The sequence below is a fragment of the Prionailurus viverrinus genome, chromosome E1 (assembly GCF_022837055.1).
Source record: "Prionailurus viverrinus isolate Anna chromosome E1, UM_Priviv_1.0, whole genome shotgun sequence".
Classification (NCBI taxonomy): Eukaryota; Metazoa; Chordata; class Mammalia; order Carnivora; family Felidae; genus Prionailurus; species Prionailurus viverrinus.
The window spans coordinates 3,239,729-3,254,803 of NC_062574.1; the positions used below are offsets into that span (position 1 = coordinate 3,239,729).

Consider the following 15,075-nt stretch of genomic DNA (forward strand, 5'->3'; position numbering starts at 1 on the left):
TTAGTCATTAGGGAAATGCACATCAAAACCCACAATGAAATACCACTTCATACCCACTGGGATGACTATAAAAGACGAACAGCAGATACTGGTGAGGACGTAGTGAAGCTCGAATCCCCACACACAGCTGGTAGGAAATGTAAGATGGGACCGTCACTGTGGAGAGGCGGGGCAGGCAGTTAAACAGAATTCCCACATAACCTAACAATTCCACTCCTAGGTATGTATCTACCGAAGAGAACTTGAGAGCACACGTCTACACAAATGTTCACGAATGTTCACAGCAGCAGTATTCAGTGTCCGAAAAGTCAACCCAAATATTCATCAACTGTTGGATTAATGACCTGTGGGCAGTGCACACAACGGAACGTTATATGGTGACAAAAAGGAATGAAGTCCTAATGGATGCCACGCCACGGATGAACCTTGAAAACACGCTAAGGGAAAGAAGCCAGGCACAGAAGCCACATATTTTACGATTCCATTTATATGAAATGTCCGGCACACGCAAATCTCGACACACAGAAAGCAGACGAATGGTCGATTAGCGCCACACAGGGCAGATCGTGTGCAGTGACCGCCGCGGGGTGCAGGGTTTCTTTTCGAGGGATTTAAATGTCCAAAATTGCATAGCGGTAATGTTTGTAGAACCCTGTGAATGTACTAAAATATACTGGAAATAAGCAGGTAAGTTGTATGGTCTGTGAATTAAAACTCCCTACAGCTGTTATGTAAACAAAATCACAGTTACGTATAGTCTCTGTAATATGCTTAATAATCTTTGTAATAAGCTCGTCAGAGTAAGAGCTTTGTGCTTGGCTTTTTAAAAAAAATATAAGGAAGCAGTTAAGTTGCTTTTAAACTTATTATCCAGAGTTGGCTTTTCCTCTTAAACGTTTTATGTTTATGTCTGTCCACGAACACCTTTCTGCGTGTGTGGCCGTGAGAGAAGCCGCCTGCGCTCTGTCTTCCTTTATGGACTTAAGCCCCTTCCTTGCATCCATAGCCCCACCATGGAAATGGCTGGCAGTCCACTTACATGTAGGTGGTTTCCCTTTGTTGCTGTCACAAATACCACTTCAGCTGTGATCTTTGTTCATAGGTGTTTCTGCTCAGATTTTGCTAGAACACATTCATCTTAAGTTTATTTTGAGAGCGAGAGAAGGAGTGCATGCGAGCGGGGGAGGGGGAGACAGAATTCCAAGCAGATTCCACGTTATCCGCACAGAGCCCGACATGGGGCACGCGATCCCGCGAACTGCGGAGATCGTGACCTGAGCCATCTGGCGCCCCTAGAAGACATTCTTAAGATGTGGAATCACCACGGTCAGAGAAATGGAAATTTTCTCAAGCTTGTCGTAACTGTTGAGGCCCCCAGAAAAGGGCCTATTACGAGAGAGGGTCTGTTATATCCCACAATAGCGGGAGATATTCTGGAAATCGGTCACCGCGACAGTGAAAACTGGCACATCACTCGAGCGGCCGAAGTGCTAAGCCACGATTGGAAAGAGGACGAGAGCCAGCGGCAGTGGGAGGGAGGGGAGCACCACCTTCCTGTTGGGTGGCTCGCGCGTAGCTCAGCGTCTCCAGGGGCTGTGTCCCGGACTTGCTGAGGGGCCACGCGTGGCCCGCAGACACGAGATGCACGCGTGCCGCCTCCGTGACCCGCAGCCCGGCCACCGCGTGCTCCGTCAGAGCCCGCTGGCCGCACGCACCTGAAGCTTGCGGAGCTGCTTGACCACCTCGTCCCTCGCTTTGTTCGCGGCCTCCATCTGAGCTTCCAGGTCCTTCAGGTCTATTTCCAGTTTCTTCTTGGACGCGACCGCCAGCGCCCGCTGCTTCCGCTCGTCCTCCAGCTCCGCCTCCAGCTCCCGCACCTAACGGAGGCACCGGGGTTATGTCTGGCCAGACCCAGGTGTCCCCACACGGGGATCAGCAGCCTGTCATCGTAGGTGCTCTCTGCTCCGGAGCAGCCGTCGTTAATAACAGAAAAGCCCAGGAGCTGCAGTTTGTTCAAAGAGGCCTTTAAGCTGAAAACCCTGTACGCACCACTACCCACCCCCCCCCACCCCCCCACCACGTGATGGCACACAGGAGGCAGAGCCCTTCCCTTCCAATCTCCAGCTCCCGGCCGAGGTGGCACGACACAGTGGAAAGCCAGGAGACATTTTCTTGGGGTGGTTTCATCCGGGGACGCCCAGACGGCCAGGTGCCGAGGTCTCAGGCCCTAATACCCGAGGGGAGCCAGCTCGGACGTGGGTCCCCGAGCCCAGGCCTGGCCTTCAGATGATGCACCTGGCCCCGTCGGTTCAGAATTACTGACCCACAGAAACTGGGAGCAAGATACATGCTCTTTGAAGTCACCAAGTAGGAGGTGACTATCTGGCAAGAAGTGACTAATGTGCTAAATGCCGGTGCAGTGAAAATAACAAAGTAAGACCAATGTATTCCAGATCCAAGACCCGATACCACGAATTCCAAGGGACTGTCAAAATATCCACAATTAGATTTTAAACTAAACTTTTAAAATTAGAAGTTTGACATATGTTCGGAAAACTATACAAAATTCTAAATGCCCAGCAACTTTTTAAAACCAAAAAATGTAAGCATCCGGTTTTCCTTTTCCCAACAAGGGATGTGAGGCGAACTTCCCCTTGCAAGGGGCGTCCGGGTTGTTTCCTTCGCCCGCACGTTTTGACAGTCACGGAATTTGCACCCAACCACATGTTCTTGGACATCCCACCACACGAGGCCTATTGAGTCATCGGTAAATCTTCTGGTTTGTCAACAGCAGTGCTGTTGTCTGAGAAACAGGAAACCAAAAATAATTACATTAGATTTCAGAGAATAAGCTAATCAAACGAGGACATAAACGGATTTAGCTCCAGCTGACGTGGGCCGACACGAACCAGCAGCATATGGACCCACAACCGGACTTGGAGACCAGACAGGCTCGTCCCCGGGGGCCCTGCGTCCTTCCGCTTACCTGTTTAACCAGCAGCCGCTTCTTCTCCTCGTTCTGTTCATCTCTGGTCTGCAGGTCCCTCTCAAACTGGGCCTTCATGGCCTGCATGTTGACCTCTAGGCGAAGCTTGGCGTCCTCCGTGGCCTGAAGTTCATCTTCCAGCTCCTCCAGCTGGGTCCTCATCTCCTCCACCTGCTGCTCTAGCGCCCGTTTGGACTTCTCAAGTTCGTGCACCTAAACCACAGGAGGCAGCGGCACAGGGCTGAGCCTTGGCAGAGGCACGGACAAGGACAGTGGTCTGTGTTCTCATCGGTTACAGGCCCCCACAGGGCACGAAGGCCGCTCTGGTCCCTCCTGGGCCAGCTTCCTGGCCCCGCTCCTGCTACGGCCCTGCCGTCCCCCGTTTTGGAGCACGCTATTCAGACGGCAGCACGGAGCTCCTGATGGATCACTCGTGCTCTATCATCAGTAAGGTCTTCTCCGGTGACCTTGAAGTGGAGACGTCTTTAAAAGCCAAAGAATGATGAACAGAGCACGGTGTCCGAGGAGCCCGTCTGTGGACTGGCCATCTGCCTGCTGTCTGCACGTGAAAGGTGCCGTGGGAGATCCCGTCTTGCTGTGAAAACCTCACCTGTGCTGCAGATGTACGTGGGAACTTGTAACTACTTAGGTGTGTCAGGCCTGTGGAGCGGGGGACGCGTGAGAAGTGGCCCGACCTTCGCCACCACACACCCCCACCTAGTTCTCGGTGGCGAGCGCGTCTGCCCCGTGTCCCCTCTGATCCGTCCCCAAGACACCTCTCAGGTAGCCACGCCGCCTCTCCCGGGGGCAGCAGCGTGGCAGGGGAGGCCCCGCAGCCCCTGCTGCTGCTTAGGCACCAAAGTGAGGTCTGTGGAATGAACATGTCCACTAGTGAAAACTAAAAGGAACGAGAAAGCTGGGTGCCTGGCTGGCTTAGTCGGTGGAGCGTGAACCTCTTGATTGTGGAGTTGTGAGTTTGAGCCCCACATTGGGCATAGAAGGTTACTTAATTAAAAAAAAAAAAAGAAAAGAAAAAACCAAAGTCATTGTGGAGTCGTCTACGTACGACTATGCCATCACGGCCACTTCCAGTCTAGGCAGCCTCTTGCCCATGGGGCTGACCCTCCGGGCACCGGGCTGTAGGAGACCCAACAGGAAGGGAGGAGAGTCTTCCCTCGTTTATGATGTGGCCAGAGAGCCCCTATGTCACAGCTTCCTGAGACAGGGCAAGTGCAACATTGTCTGGCAGATGATACAGATCAGGAGGTTAAGTGGCTCCTCCTGGGGAGAACGCACTGCTTCCAGCCCCAGCCCAGCCTCACAATCCTCCACACCTCATACACCTGAGGGGTGTGGGACAAATAAACATCACCCTGGCTCTTGTAGACCGTGTATGCAGTAAAGGACAGCATCACAGAAACTTCCAGACTGTCAACGAGCTCCCAAAGCACTTGAAGCCTTCAGGGAAAACCAAGAGTCTCAGCTGGGAAGGCCTGGGCCAGGAAGGACAGGGGCCTCTGTCCTCGGCCCGGGGGAACCTTGTGGTACCTGTGGTTGGGAACTCCCTGTGACTCGGGAACAGTGACATTCCTGCCAGGACGTGGGGCAGGGGGGGTCGTGAAGGTGACAGGAATAAACCAAGCGTCACCATCGGTCAGGGCCGCTACGAGAACTCGCGGCTCAGGCACCGAGAACCGAGCACAGACCGCAGGGTCCGACAGCTTATCCCGGGAGACCTCAGTCCCCATCCGTGCACAGGCCAGGATGCCGCCATGCTCCTGCGCTGTCGGGAGACGCCTTCCCAGATCCTCCCCCGCGGGGGGCCGGGTCCCGGGGATACTCACGTTCTTCCCCACGTCGTCCTTGGAGCTCATCAGGTCTTCCATGTCCGCTCGAAGCTGCTTGTTCTGCCTCTCGTACTCCTCCTTGGCCTCCAGGGCCTCCTCGAGGGCCCGCGCCAGGGACAGGGCTTTGGTTTCCTTCTCCCTGGCCTCTGCCTCCGCGCGGTCTCGCTCCTCTGCATAGCGAGCAGAGATGTTCTTCTCTTCTGCTAACAGCTGCACGGAACGGGGTCGGGACACGTTAGAAACAACGCGAAAGCAACAAACACGCTTCCCATTCACTGTGTCTCTGACTTCCTGCTGAGCCCCCTACTGTGGTTCATGGGCGCTATTTCTTTCTGCCTTTCTCCCTTTCCAATTTTCTACAAATACGTATAAACACGAAGATTATTTTAAACCACGACAACAAGAGCGTCTGCCAGGAGGCGGCAGCGTGTGGCACTGGCCCTGGGACGCAGGGACGCAGGGCCCACCTGGTCGAACTTCTTCTGCTTCTTCTCCAAGTTGGAGGCGATCTGGCGCTGTTGGTCCAGGTCCACCGTCAGGTCGTCGAGCTCCTGCTGCAGGCGGTTTTTGGTCTTCTCCAGCTTGTCGTAGGCTGAAGCCTTCTCCTCCAGGCGCTGGCCCAGCGCCTCCGCGTCCTTCAGGAGCTTCTTTCTGGCTTCTTCCAAACTTTCAATTGTTCCTAAGTCATCGTCTACTTTCTTCTTGGTATCTGTCAGCTGGTTGTGCGGGAAGAGAGACCCACGTTAAACAGCCCCAGTGACTTTTACAGGTGAGGAACGGAGAAAGCTCGTCTTCCCTATTTGGAGAAAAGACGTATAAATCAATACGTGACTGCGAGCAAACGAGGCTCAGACTGTAACGGTGTCTTAGCTCATCATCGTTAAGAGGATGGCTGGTCTGCGTCCTTGCACAGCGGACCCAGTCCGAGGTCACTGTCGAGGCTTCCCACACCCTCACCGCAGTACCGGCACTTGGCTGGGTCAGAGAACACGCTTACGGGGCTTAGTTTCGTACAGCCTAGTTAACTGTAGGACGGAGAGGACGTTAGTCGCTGAGCGCACACCTCCAGGCCCCCGCGGCATCCGCGGGCACACGCGCACCTGAGACTGCAGGGCCAGCACTTGTTTCTCCAGGTTCTTCCTGGCCTCCTCTTCCTCCTCCTGCTGCTCCTGGAGGCCGTTCTTCTCCTCCTCCAGCTGCCGGATGCGACTGCTCAGGTTCAGCTTTTGGCGCGTCTCCTCCTGAAGAAGCTCCTGTTTATTTCACGAGAGGTCGATACCGGAGTTACACCGATCACTGAACAGAAACACCTTTCTTAAAAACAAACTCACGGCACAAAAAACACAGCGCCTCAGTGGGTCACAACTACCCCGTGATCTTAAGAAACCAATGATTTAAAAACACGCCTGATAATTTTATAGACGATCTTAACAGAAATATTGCTTTTTAAAAATCTTGTTTTAAATGTTTGTTTGTTTTGAGAGAGACAGTGAGCGACCAGGGCGGGGGGCGGGCAGAGGGAGAGAGAATCCCAGGCAGGCGCCTACGTGGGGCTCAAATTCGCGAACTGCAAGATCACGACCTGAGCCCAAATCAAGAGTCAGGCACTTAACTGAACCACCCAGGCGCCCCCAAAATACTGCTTTCAACTTGTCCTTGAGGAACAGCAGTGTCGTTCACCCCAGGCACCCAGGCCACGAGCTGAGTGGCCCGAGACGCCTCCGTCTCCAGCATCTCCGTACTTCTGGCAGACCTTTCTCCCCACTCCTCTGTCCCTTAGTTGAGGCACTTGGCATTTCTCATTATGCTTACCTCCAGTATCGGGCAACCCGTCAGCTGTCTGTCCTTTACAAACTTCCTGCCAGACTGATTCCCGTGACCCGCCCCTGCTCTCCCATAGTCTCACTGACCAGGATGTGCCCTGTCATAGTGTAAGCTCCAAGAGATGTTTACCCCTGTATCCCCAGCACCTAGCAAATCAACGTTCTTACAAAGTTAGCACATTTAATAAAAAGAAGATGTAAAACTCCCAGAAGAAAGTGCTGTGTTATTTTCATATCAAAGCTGTTCATATCCTAACTTCTGTCTGACGCGAAGACATCCCTAACATGTTTCGATAAGAAGGCCTCAACCTACCTTTTTACGAAATGGACTATTAGGTCAGTGTAACATAATTTCAACCACAAAAAAAAATCTTATTTAAAACAGCCGGCTATACTTGTGTGCGCAGTAGGACCGCTGCTCAGTGAACCATGTTCCAGGCGGTGCCCGCTGGTGCCCACAAGCCTGCCAGACGCTGAGGGCCCTGCGTCCAGATAACTGAGCCTCAGAGACTTCCTGAGCATCAAGGCCCGTTAGGATGCAAGATGGTTCCAAATAAAAGTCGAGCACAAAATCAGAGATGGTAAGAAAGCAATTGTGGGGCTGGCCTGTTCCACGGACTTGTAGATTACAGAACCGGCGGAGCTGTGACCAAGGGCCTTCACCCCCCAGAATACCTGTGTGTCCTGTAGTTGAGATTCCAGACTGGCTGCGTCCTTGGCAAATTTAATACCCTTCTTCTCGGCTTCTTCCAGAAGCGTGGAGACATTATCCAATTCATTCTGCAAGGAGGAAGGAATACAAGATTCAGTGTGATGTGACAGGAAGCAGACAGAAAGGTCCGGCCTCACCACTCTTCAACGCACACAAATACAGCAGTGTTTCCGGGGGAGGAGGAGGGATCCTGAAACCCCCAAACCCAAGGAGGACTTCCATCACAGGCGTTGCCTCCCAACAGTGCCCACAGAGGCAGGCACCGTGCCAGCCGCCGCAGACAACGTCAGAGTCCCTGCTGGAAGGACAGGGAGGAATGTCACGGCAGAGCCCGTGCACGGAGTGTGGTTCTCCGCATTCCTGCTCACCGTCTTGTTTTTTATCATGAAGAAACCAAGATTGCACTAAATTCTCTCTCTGGCTCCTCTGCTATGTGAAGAGGCTCCCAGATCAGCAGGCACTGTTATTTAATCCTTTTTCACACTGAGATGCATTAACCCTGTGTTAGGAGTGCAAGTAAATTCCTAGCCTTCTAGAGTTACAGGGACTTAGAGGAGTGTAAGTTCTCGTACCCCATCTAAAGTTCTTTTTAAGCTTAAAAATCTGGTGGTACAGATTTATCAGGAATATTTAGCTATAGTCTTAAGGCCAGATTTCATAACGATGTGGTAAAAACATTGTTGCTTTTTCGTCCTTCGTGGGGCTCTAACCTGCTCCTCCCCCACCAAATCCCCACAGTAGGAGACCTTTTGTAATTCTCTGTGAGCGGAGCAGGTAGCGGGGAGAAGCGTAGGGACGACAGGTGGCCCTTCACTCCGGTTTGACCCTCGGTCGCATTAGCGAAGGGAAGGTGCGCAGAGGGCATCTCCGTACACGCAAGGCAAGCCAACGACATTCCCGTTTTTACTCGTTTTAGCAACATCCTCTGGAGAGGGCACGTGCCAACAGTCTTGGCGACAGTGTGGTGGCGGAAGGCTCTGGACTCACCAGAGACAGACCTCCAGCCTTCAGCTCGGGCTCCGTCACCTGCAGGGGAGCGGCCAGACGGCCGCCAGCTCCTCACCTGAGCTTCACGTTCCTCATCAGCCCGATGCGCCCAGGGGGTGATGTAAGGACAGAAGGAGAGAGCGTCCACAGGCGCCCACGAGGGTCACTTGCCTCGTCTCCTTGCCACCCGGACGGTAACGTACGATGACGTTAGTAACACTGTGTAACGGCCTCTCTCTGGAGAACACCTCCCCGGACAGGCAAGAGTTAACAGGGGAGGCCCGAGACCGCTCTCCTTAGAAAGGCCTGTTGGCAACGCCGGCCCGGCCCTCCGCTGGATTTCGCGAGAGCGCCTACCATTCCCTAAAATAGAACGGCTCCCCGTGCCGTTTGCACAAAGCGGCTTGTGTAAACACCGTGCTGTGTGCCGAACGCGTGCCTTTCTTCTGGGAGTCAGGCAGTGGGGCCGTCGGGACCAGCCCCCAACCAAACCGCTGGGCCCCGAGGCTCCGCGAGCTTCCGCGTGGAAAGGACGGCCCACGTGCCGGCCCAGCTCCCTGCCCCCAAGGGGGCCTGCTGGGAGCTCGCACCTGGTTTCCTCAGGGCCTCCCGCCTTTTCCCTTTACTGATTCGCTCTGTATCCTTTCACTGTGATAAATATGGCCGTGGGCGGGCCCCCGTGCGGAGTCCTGGGAGTCCGCCCGGTGGTCTCGGGCGTCTGGCATAGCTCGGCTCTGGAAGCCGTTTCTAGCGCAGCACCACGGAACGTGCGTCTTTTCTCACCCACAGACACTGTTCTATCGTCTCGTCTTTATTGGTGGCGTAGGAGTCCACACTTGGACACGAAAGTTATTCCAATTACGCTCTTTCGTACATCTTCCTGCAACGAGCATTCTCGGAAGCAGAGTCTGTGTGTGACCCTCATCTCCCTGGGTTACATTACTAGACATCACTCTGTCGGACTGTAGGGTATCCTATACGTACACGTGTCTTCGTCTTTCGCATGTATACGAACTGTCTTCTCTTTTTCAGGATTTTAATTTTGTAAATATTTGAGAGAGTGCGTGGGGGTGGGGGAGAGGGAGAGAGAGAACAAGTGGGGGAGGGGCAGAGAGGGAGGGAGGGAGAGGCTCTGCACCATCAGCGTAGAGCCTGAAGAGGGGCTCAAACTCACAAACCATGAGATCACGACCTGAGCCGAAACCAACAGCCAAGCGCCTGACTGACTGAGCCAGCCAGGCACTCCCAAGATTTTACTTTTAAGTAATCTCTGCACCCAGTGTGGGGCTTGAACTCACAACCCTGACATCAGGAGTCACATACTCTACCCACTGAGCCAGCCAGGTGCCCCAGGGTATTCATATTTTTAAGGCCTGTGACACCAAAACTGCTGACCTGTTCTTTAGAAAACGTTGTCTCAATTTATACTTGGACCAGCAGTGTATAAAAAATCCAGTTTTCGCAAGTTAGCACCAACACCAGGCACCCGTTTCTGCGCCCACTGCCCCACTTGTCTTACTGACTGGTCTAATGGAGCAGCTGAAGTTGTGTTTAAAGCCCAAAGCTATACCCACTGTTCAGTGTGGGATTTACTACAATTAAGGCCAATTCGTGCTGTCCGTCCCTGAGATACCTAGTAGGACTGAACTTAAACACACCACGCACCCCTGACGGCAGCGGTCCCCAAGGGGCTCGACGGTCGCGGACAGGCCGCCGCGGGTGCGTCCCGAGTTGGGTTTTCCGGGCTCACCTGTAACTTGTTTGCTTTCTCGGCCAGCTCCACCCGGAGTCTGTCTCCTTCCGAGACCTTGGCGTGGAGCTCCTGCACCTGCGCGTCCAGTTTCTTCCTCTTGTGCTCAGACTCGGCCTTGACCTGCTGCAGCACCTTGACCTCACACGCCAGCTCTTTGTTGTCAGTCTCCAGGCCCTGCTTGTTCTTCTCCAGATTCGCCTTGAACTAGGAGGGGAGGGAAGAGAAATTTGCCAGTATTTTTAGAACACTCCATACAAGGCGCTGCTTTTTGTATCAGCAGGATGGTGCCCGATACCCGGGCTGCACTCAGCATCGGAGTGAGCGAATGAAAACCTCCGCTCTCCCCCAGCACGGAGATCTCTATGGAGGAAACGCCCTCTGCTCCCTGCCCAGGGTAGGAGAGCCAGACGTGTGGGGGCTCAGCACACCACGGAATCCATTCTGGTCAGCGTGGGGGCGACTCGGGGTACGTCCCGTCATGTAATCATCCACTCGGGTTATCCTTTCTAGAAACGTGTTCCGTCGAGAAAACTATTCTTAGTGAGGAGCTGAGACCCCTGTGGCTGGGTAAGACTAACACAGGGGTGTCAGTGCAGGGGTGACCACAACAGGTCGCACGGCTGCAGGGATCGCCTCGTGGGGGGCCTGGGCCTGGGGATGGGCTTTTGAGGTGGTGCAGCTGGGGGTCGCGTGGGGGCTCTGGGGCCTGAGTGCCCAGCTTCACTCTGCCGTTCCACGTTCTGGCTGTGTGACCCTCGATTAGTTTCCTGACCCTACCGGCCTCAGTTTCCTCATCCTCTGAATGGAAACGACAGTCGAGAGTCTACCGCACAAGGTTGTGGTGACGGTTAAAGGCAACGCACGCGGTGTACTGAGCATGGTGACAGACACATGCAAATGTGCACGTCCAGTCAACGTTAATACCGAGAGCGCACGTGTGGACCCGCGGAGGACAGAAGGGGGCCCCGGAGCGGGAGCAGAAGGCACGAAGGAAGGGCGACGGGGAGGAATGGGGAAGGACGCCCGTCTGCCCCGGGGGCCAGCGGGGGGACGAGCTGCTGTGTTGTCAGGACGGAAGCCTGTGTGAGACTCGGGGCGGGGATGGCGGCGAAAGGAGGGCGACACCGCGTGTGGTGGCTTCAGACTGCCAGAGGCGGGAGGAAGGAGGAGAGCACGAGGGACACGTGAAATGGCCGCGGGGCCTGGGGACCGGCTGGCCGCAGATGGGGACAGGCACAGAGCGCTCAAGGGTTTTGAGCATGGCCATCGGGAGGGGGGGCGCTGGTGGAGGGCGGCCCTGGGAGGAACGGGATTGGAGACGGCCGCCGGGTCCCCCCAGTTATTGAAAAAAACAACAAAAAGTCAAGGGCCCGTGACCCCTCGGGTACACAGCGCCCTGCGAGCTGCTGGCCGTGTCAGCCCCCACGGCCGTGCCGAGGCCGGGCTCAGCACCGACTGGACGGATGTGCGCCCAATGGCCGATCTCCTGCAGGACATGGGCCCACGCGCCTGCCCCTCTCACCCTTTTGGCCTGTTCCAGCTGCTCCGAGAGCTCCTCCAGGGCTGTGGCGTGTCTCTGTCGCATGTCCTGGATTTGGGCTTCGTGGTTCCTGGTCTCTTCCTCCAGAGCCTTCTTCAACTCTGCCACTTCTTGTTCACGTTTGGTGCTAGACGGACACATCGTAGAGAAAGCGGCTCAGAATTAACCGACGGACCGACTTAGAACACAATCACACAGCGAAGCTGTGGTTTTGTTTCGCGCAGGACATCAGTTTCCCCCTGAGGCGATGGACACGGTGTGATGCTTCCCAACTCCGCGACCCCGCACGACATTAACCCTCAACCTCGGCTTCTGCACCCCCAGCACGAGGGTCACGACCGAACCCTGGCTCACGAGGCTGTGAGGGTCACACGGGGGAAGTACTGGGCACAGGCCCTGGCCTAGAACGGCCCTCACTATATTTGGGGTGTCGCCATCGTCACGCAAAAGATATCCCCTCAGTTCCTTTGATAACTATCTGGTCTGGTAGGTGCCGGAAAGCCGTGTGGCCGCTGTGACCCTGGGGATCCCTCCAGAGAGAGTTCAGCTCCCTTCAACTCCTCCGTCTGATGTACGATCAGACACAGTGCTCATCCTTACGGTCACCAGACGGTGGTGGGGGGCAGGAGCTGGTTAAGGCCAGATGGCCAGCTGCCTGCCACAACCCCAGCAGACGTCTCACTGCAGCTGGAAAAGGTGGGTCCCCAAGTGGCTTTCCAGAGCTAAGGGTGGGGGAGGCCGCATCACAGGACGGCGCGTCCCGACGGAGGCAGGACTCTCCCCGTCCCTGGGACATAGCTGTAGTTAGGATCCTGAGATAAATCGAGGTCTGCTCTAACCTGCATTTAGGGAACGAAGATCATATTAATATTAAATATCTTTACGTGGTTTTCCAGCGTTTTTGTCATTTGCTGTAACAGGTGTAGGGTGGTGACCTCGCTAACTGGAAGAAGACTTCACAGATCTGTCCGTCCCAGTGCCATCTTTACCAGAAGCGTAGAGCTTGATGAAACCCGAAACCAGCACAGCAAATCCCACCCCCGCGCAAGCTGCAGACATCAGGGGTCAGAGTGGCTGGGGCTTTACGACCGGCCTGAAGAACTCTGGCAAACTCGTGCCGAGGTTCGAGCGCATCAGCAGTTAGGACGGGGACTCGGGTGCTGACTCGGGGCACGTTCTCCTCCCTTGACCGGTGCTCACAGGCAGCCGGACAGAAGGGATCAGAAGATTCTCTGTGGTCTCACTGGGCTCGACCCGGGGGGTGGGGGCCTGTCCCTGAGTCTCCTCGAGGGGAAGGACTTGGTAGAGGGGGGAGGTCGCCGGACATAAGCGTCAGCCCGGCCAGGCCGGACACCGCATCCGGCCACTTTGGCCCCGTGAATGATCCGTGCTGTCGGCCGTCACACGGCAACGTCATTTCTCCCGCTAGCGGGGCACGGTCCTCCGGGTACGAATTCCTACATGAAACCAGGAGTCTTGCACGGCCCCCCCTCCAGGCTGAGCCGCCCAACTGTTTTTCGTCTTTCACGGGAAGTCTTCCAGAGAGTTTGTGCCAAGTGTGGTTACTTTCACACCGACCCGGGGAAACACGCACGGGGAAGAGCTGGTGGGGAGGCAGTGGGGTCCTTGGCCAGAGCGGCTCACGCCAGCTCCAAGACCCCGGAGCTGTGGGCAACCGGAAGTCTTCACAAAATGGCACCCACGAGCGCTACGTTTGAGCCTGTCCCTGGTTTTAATAAACGTGCGCATGTATCGACTTGTTTATTTTCAAGAGGGGAGTGGGAAAAAAGGACTGGAACCTTTTTTTCTATCGTGGTCAAAAAACCAGCTGAGAATTGAGAATTGACAATTCAATAAGGTCTAGTTCAGTGGTTTCCAGATTAAAAAAGAATTTTTCTTTGACGTTGGTTTTTTTTTTTTTTTAAATTTTTTTTTCAACATTTATTTTTGGGACAGAGAGAGACAGAGCATGAACGGGGGAGGGGCAGAGAGAGAGGGAGACACAGAATCGGAAACAGGCTCCAGGCTCTGAGCCATCAGCCCAGAGCCCGACGCGGGGCTCGAACTCACAGACCGCGAGATCGTGACCTGGCTGAAGTCGGACGCTTAACCGACTGCGCCACCCAGGCGCCCCTCTTTGATGTTGATTTTTGAGAGAGAGACAGTGCAAGCGGGGAAGGGGCAGAGAGAGGGAGACACAGAATCAGAAGCAGGCTCCAGGCTCTGAGCTTTTGTGACAGCACAGAGCCTGACTTGGGGCTTGAACTCCGGACCGTGAAACCATGACTTTAGCCAAAGTTGGACGCTTAACTGGCGGAGCCACCCAGGCACCCCCGTTGCCAGATTTTTAAAAGCAGACCTTCTACTGGGAAGGCCGGGACTTAACCCGGCTGACAGCAGGGCTGTTCTGAAGAGGGGGAGGAGGCCTGGGCCGGCCTGGCTCACGTGGGCTTCGGCTCTCTCTGGGGATGTGACCTGTCGTCCCTGCCGTGGTCTTACGTGTTCATGGGCAAAGCCCCAGACGCATCGCGAGGCTCCTCCATCACCGACCACTCCCTCGCCGACACCCACTATCTGACAGCCACCTCACCCTCAGAGCGGCCTTCTCTGCAGACCCGGTGACGTCCCCCTTTCCAGATCCCCCCCACCCCCCACCCGCCGGGTGAACACACACTGGTCCTTCCCTACCTCCCTGACCACACCTGTCTTCACAGGTGACTCCCCTCCCGCCCTTCGCGTTTCATTCCAGGCCTTAGCTCAGCTGCCACGTCAGAGCGAGGACACCCCGGAGAAGCGAGCAGAGGGGTGTGTGCGCGCACGTGGGTGCATGTGTGCATGCCTCTGTTTGCACGCGGCCGGCCGCGTCTACCAGCCCCTCACGCCCGGGAAGCTGGAGTCTTGAGGAGCAAACAGACGGGCGGGAAGAGGCCAGGGCAGCAGTCTGGGAGGTCACAACCCAGCGGCTGACGTGAGGACACGACCGAGTGCCGGCAGGAGCCCCAGTCAGCCCCTCCACTGGGCCGCCTCCCACTCGCTGCTCCAGCTCTCTGCGACCCTCTGGGGGCGGCACACCGAGGCTTCCACACGCCCGACTCTTCCCGCCTGCGCTTGGCTGTGGCCTTGCCTGTGCCATGCCTTCTTTTCCGTTTGGTAAACGTGAACCTCCCTTCTCTGCTGACCACGCCCACAGCCCTGCCCATCTTGTCTGACCCACCTGCTCCTCCAGGCTTCCGGGTCTGGTACAAGCCTCCGCCCAACTCTCTGTGCACCTGCCCCTGGAGACGTCCGTCACGGAGTGTGGCTTTTCCCGATCCCATCCCAGCCCGCACACCTCAGTCTGCTGGTCCTTCCCCGCCAGCCGCCCCTCCCCCACCGGACACGGGTTTGTTTCTAACCATAGCTATCTCGTCCCTCTTCCTTGGCCATA

At 55.6% G+C, this 15,075-nt stretch overlaps 2 protein-coding genes across 6 annotated transcripts in view; one reads left to right on the forward strand and one right to left on the reverse strand.

The window, feature by feature from the left end:
* The window catches only part of NDEL1 (nudE neurodevelopment protein 1 like 1), an 89,330-nt gene extending 75,930 nt beyond the window's left edge, over positions 1-13,400 (forward strand). For both annotated transcript variants that reach the window (XM_047833224.1, XM_047833223.1), the window contains one exon: positions 12,569-13,400. In XM_047833224.1, coding sequence (XP_047689180.1) covers positions 12,569-12,812 — 244 coding nt within the window. In that variant the 3' untranslated portion in view covers positions 12,813-13,400. The remainder of the gene's footprint in view (positions 1-12,568) is intronic.
* The window catches only part of MYH10 (myosin heavy chain 10), a 132,225-nt gene that overhangs the window by 10,856 nt on the left and 106,294 nt on the right, over positions 1-15,075 (reverse strand). For all 4 annotated transcript variants that reach the window (XM_047833220.1, XM_047833219.1, XM_047833221.1 and 1 more), the window contains exons 27-34: positions 11,631-11,775; positions 10,106-10,312; positions 7,332-7,436; positions 5,934-6,086; positions 5,301-5,549; positions 4,831-5,043; positions 2,987-3,199; positions 1,716-1,877 (exon numbers count right to left, since the gene is read on the reverse strand). In XM_047833220.1, coding sequence (XP_047689176.1) covers positions 1,716-1,877; positions 2,987-3,199; positions 4,831-5,043; positions 5,301-5,549; positions 5,934-6,086; positions 7,332-7,436; positions 10,106-10,312; positions 11,631-11,775 — 1,447 coding nt within the window. The remainder of the gene's footprint in view (positions 1-1,715; positions 1,878-2,986; positions 3,200-4,830; positions 5,044-5,300; positions 5,550-5,933; positions 6,087-7,331; positions 7,437-10,105; positions 10,313-11,630; positions 11,776-15,075) is intronic.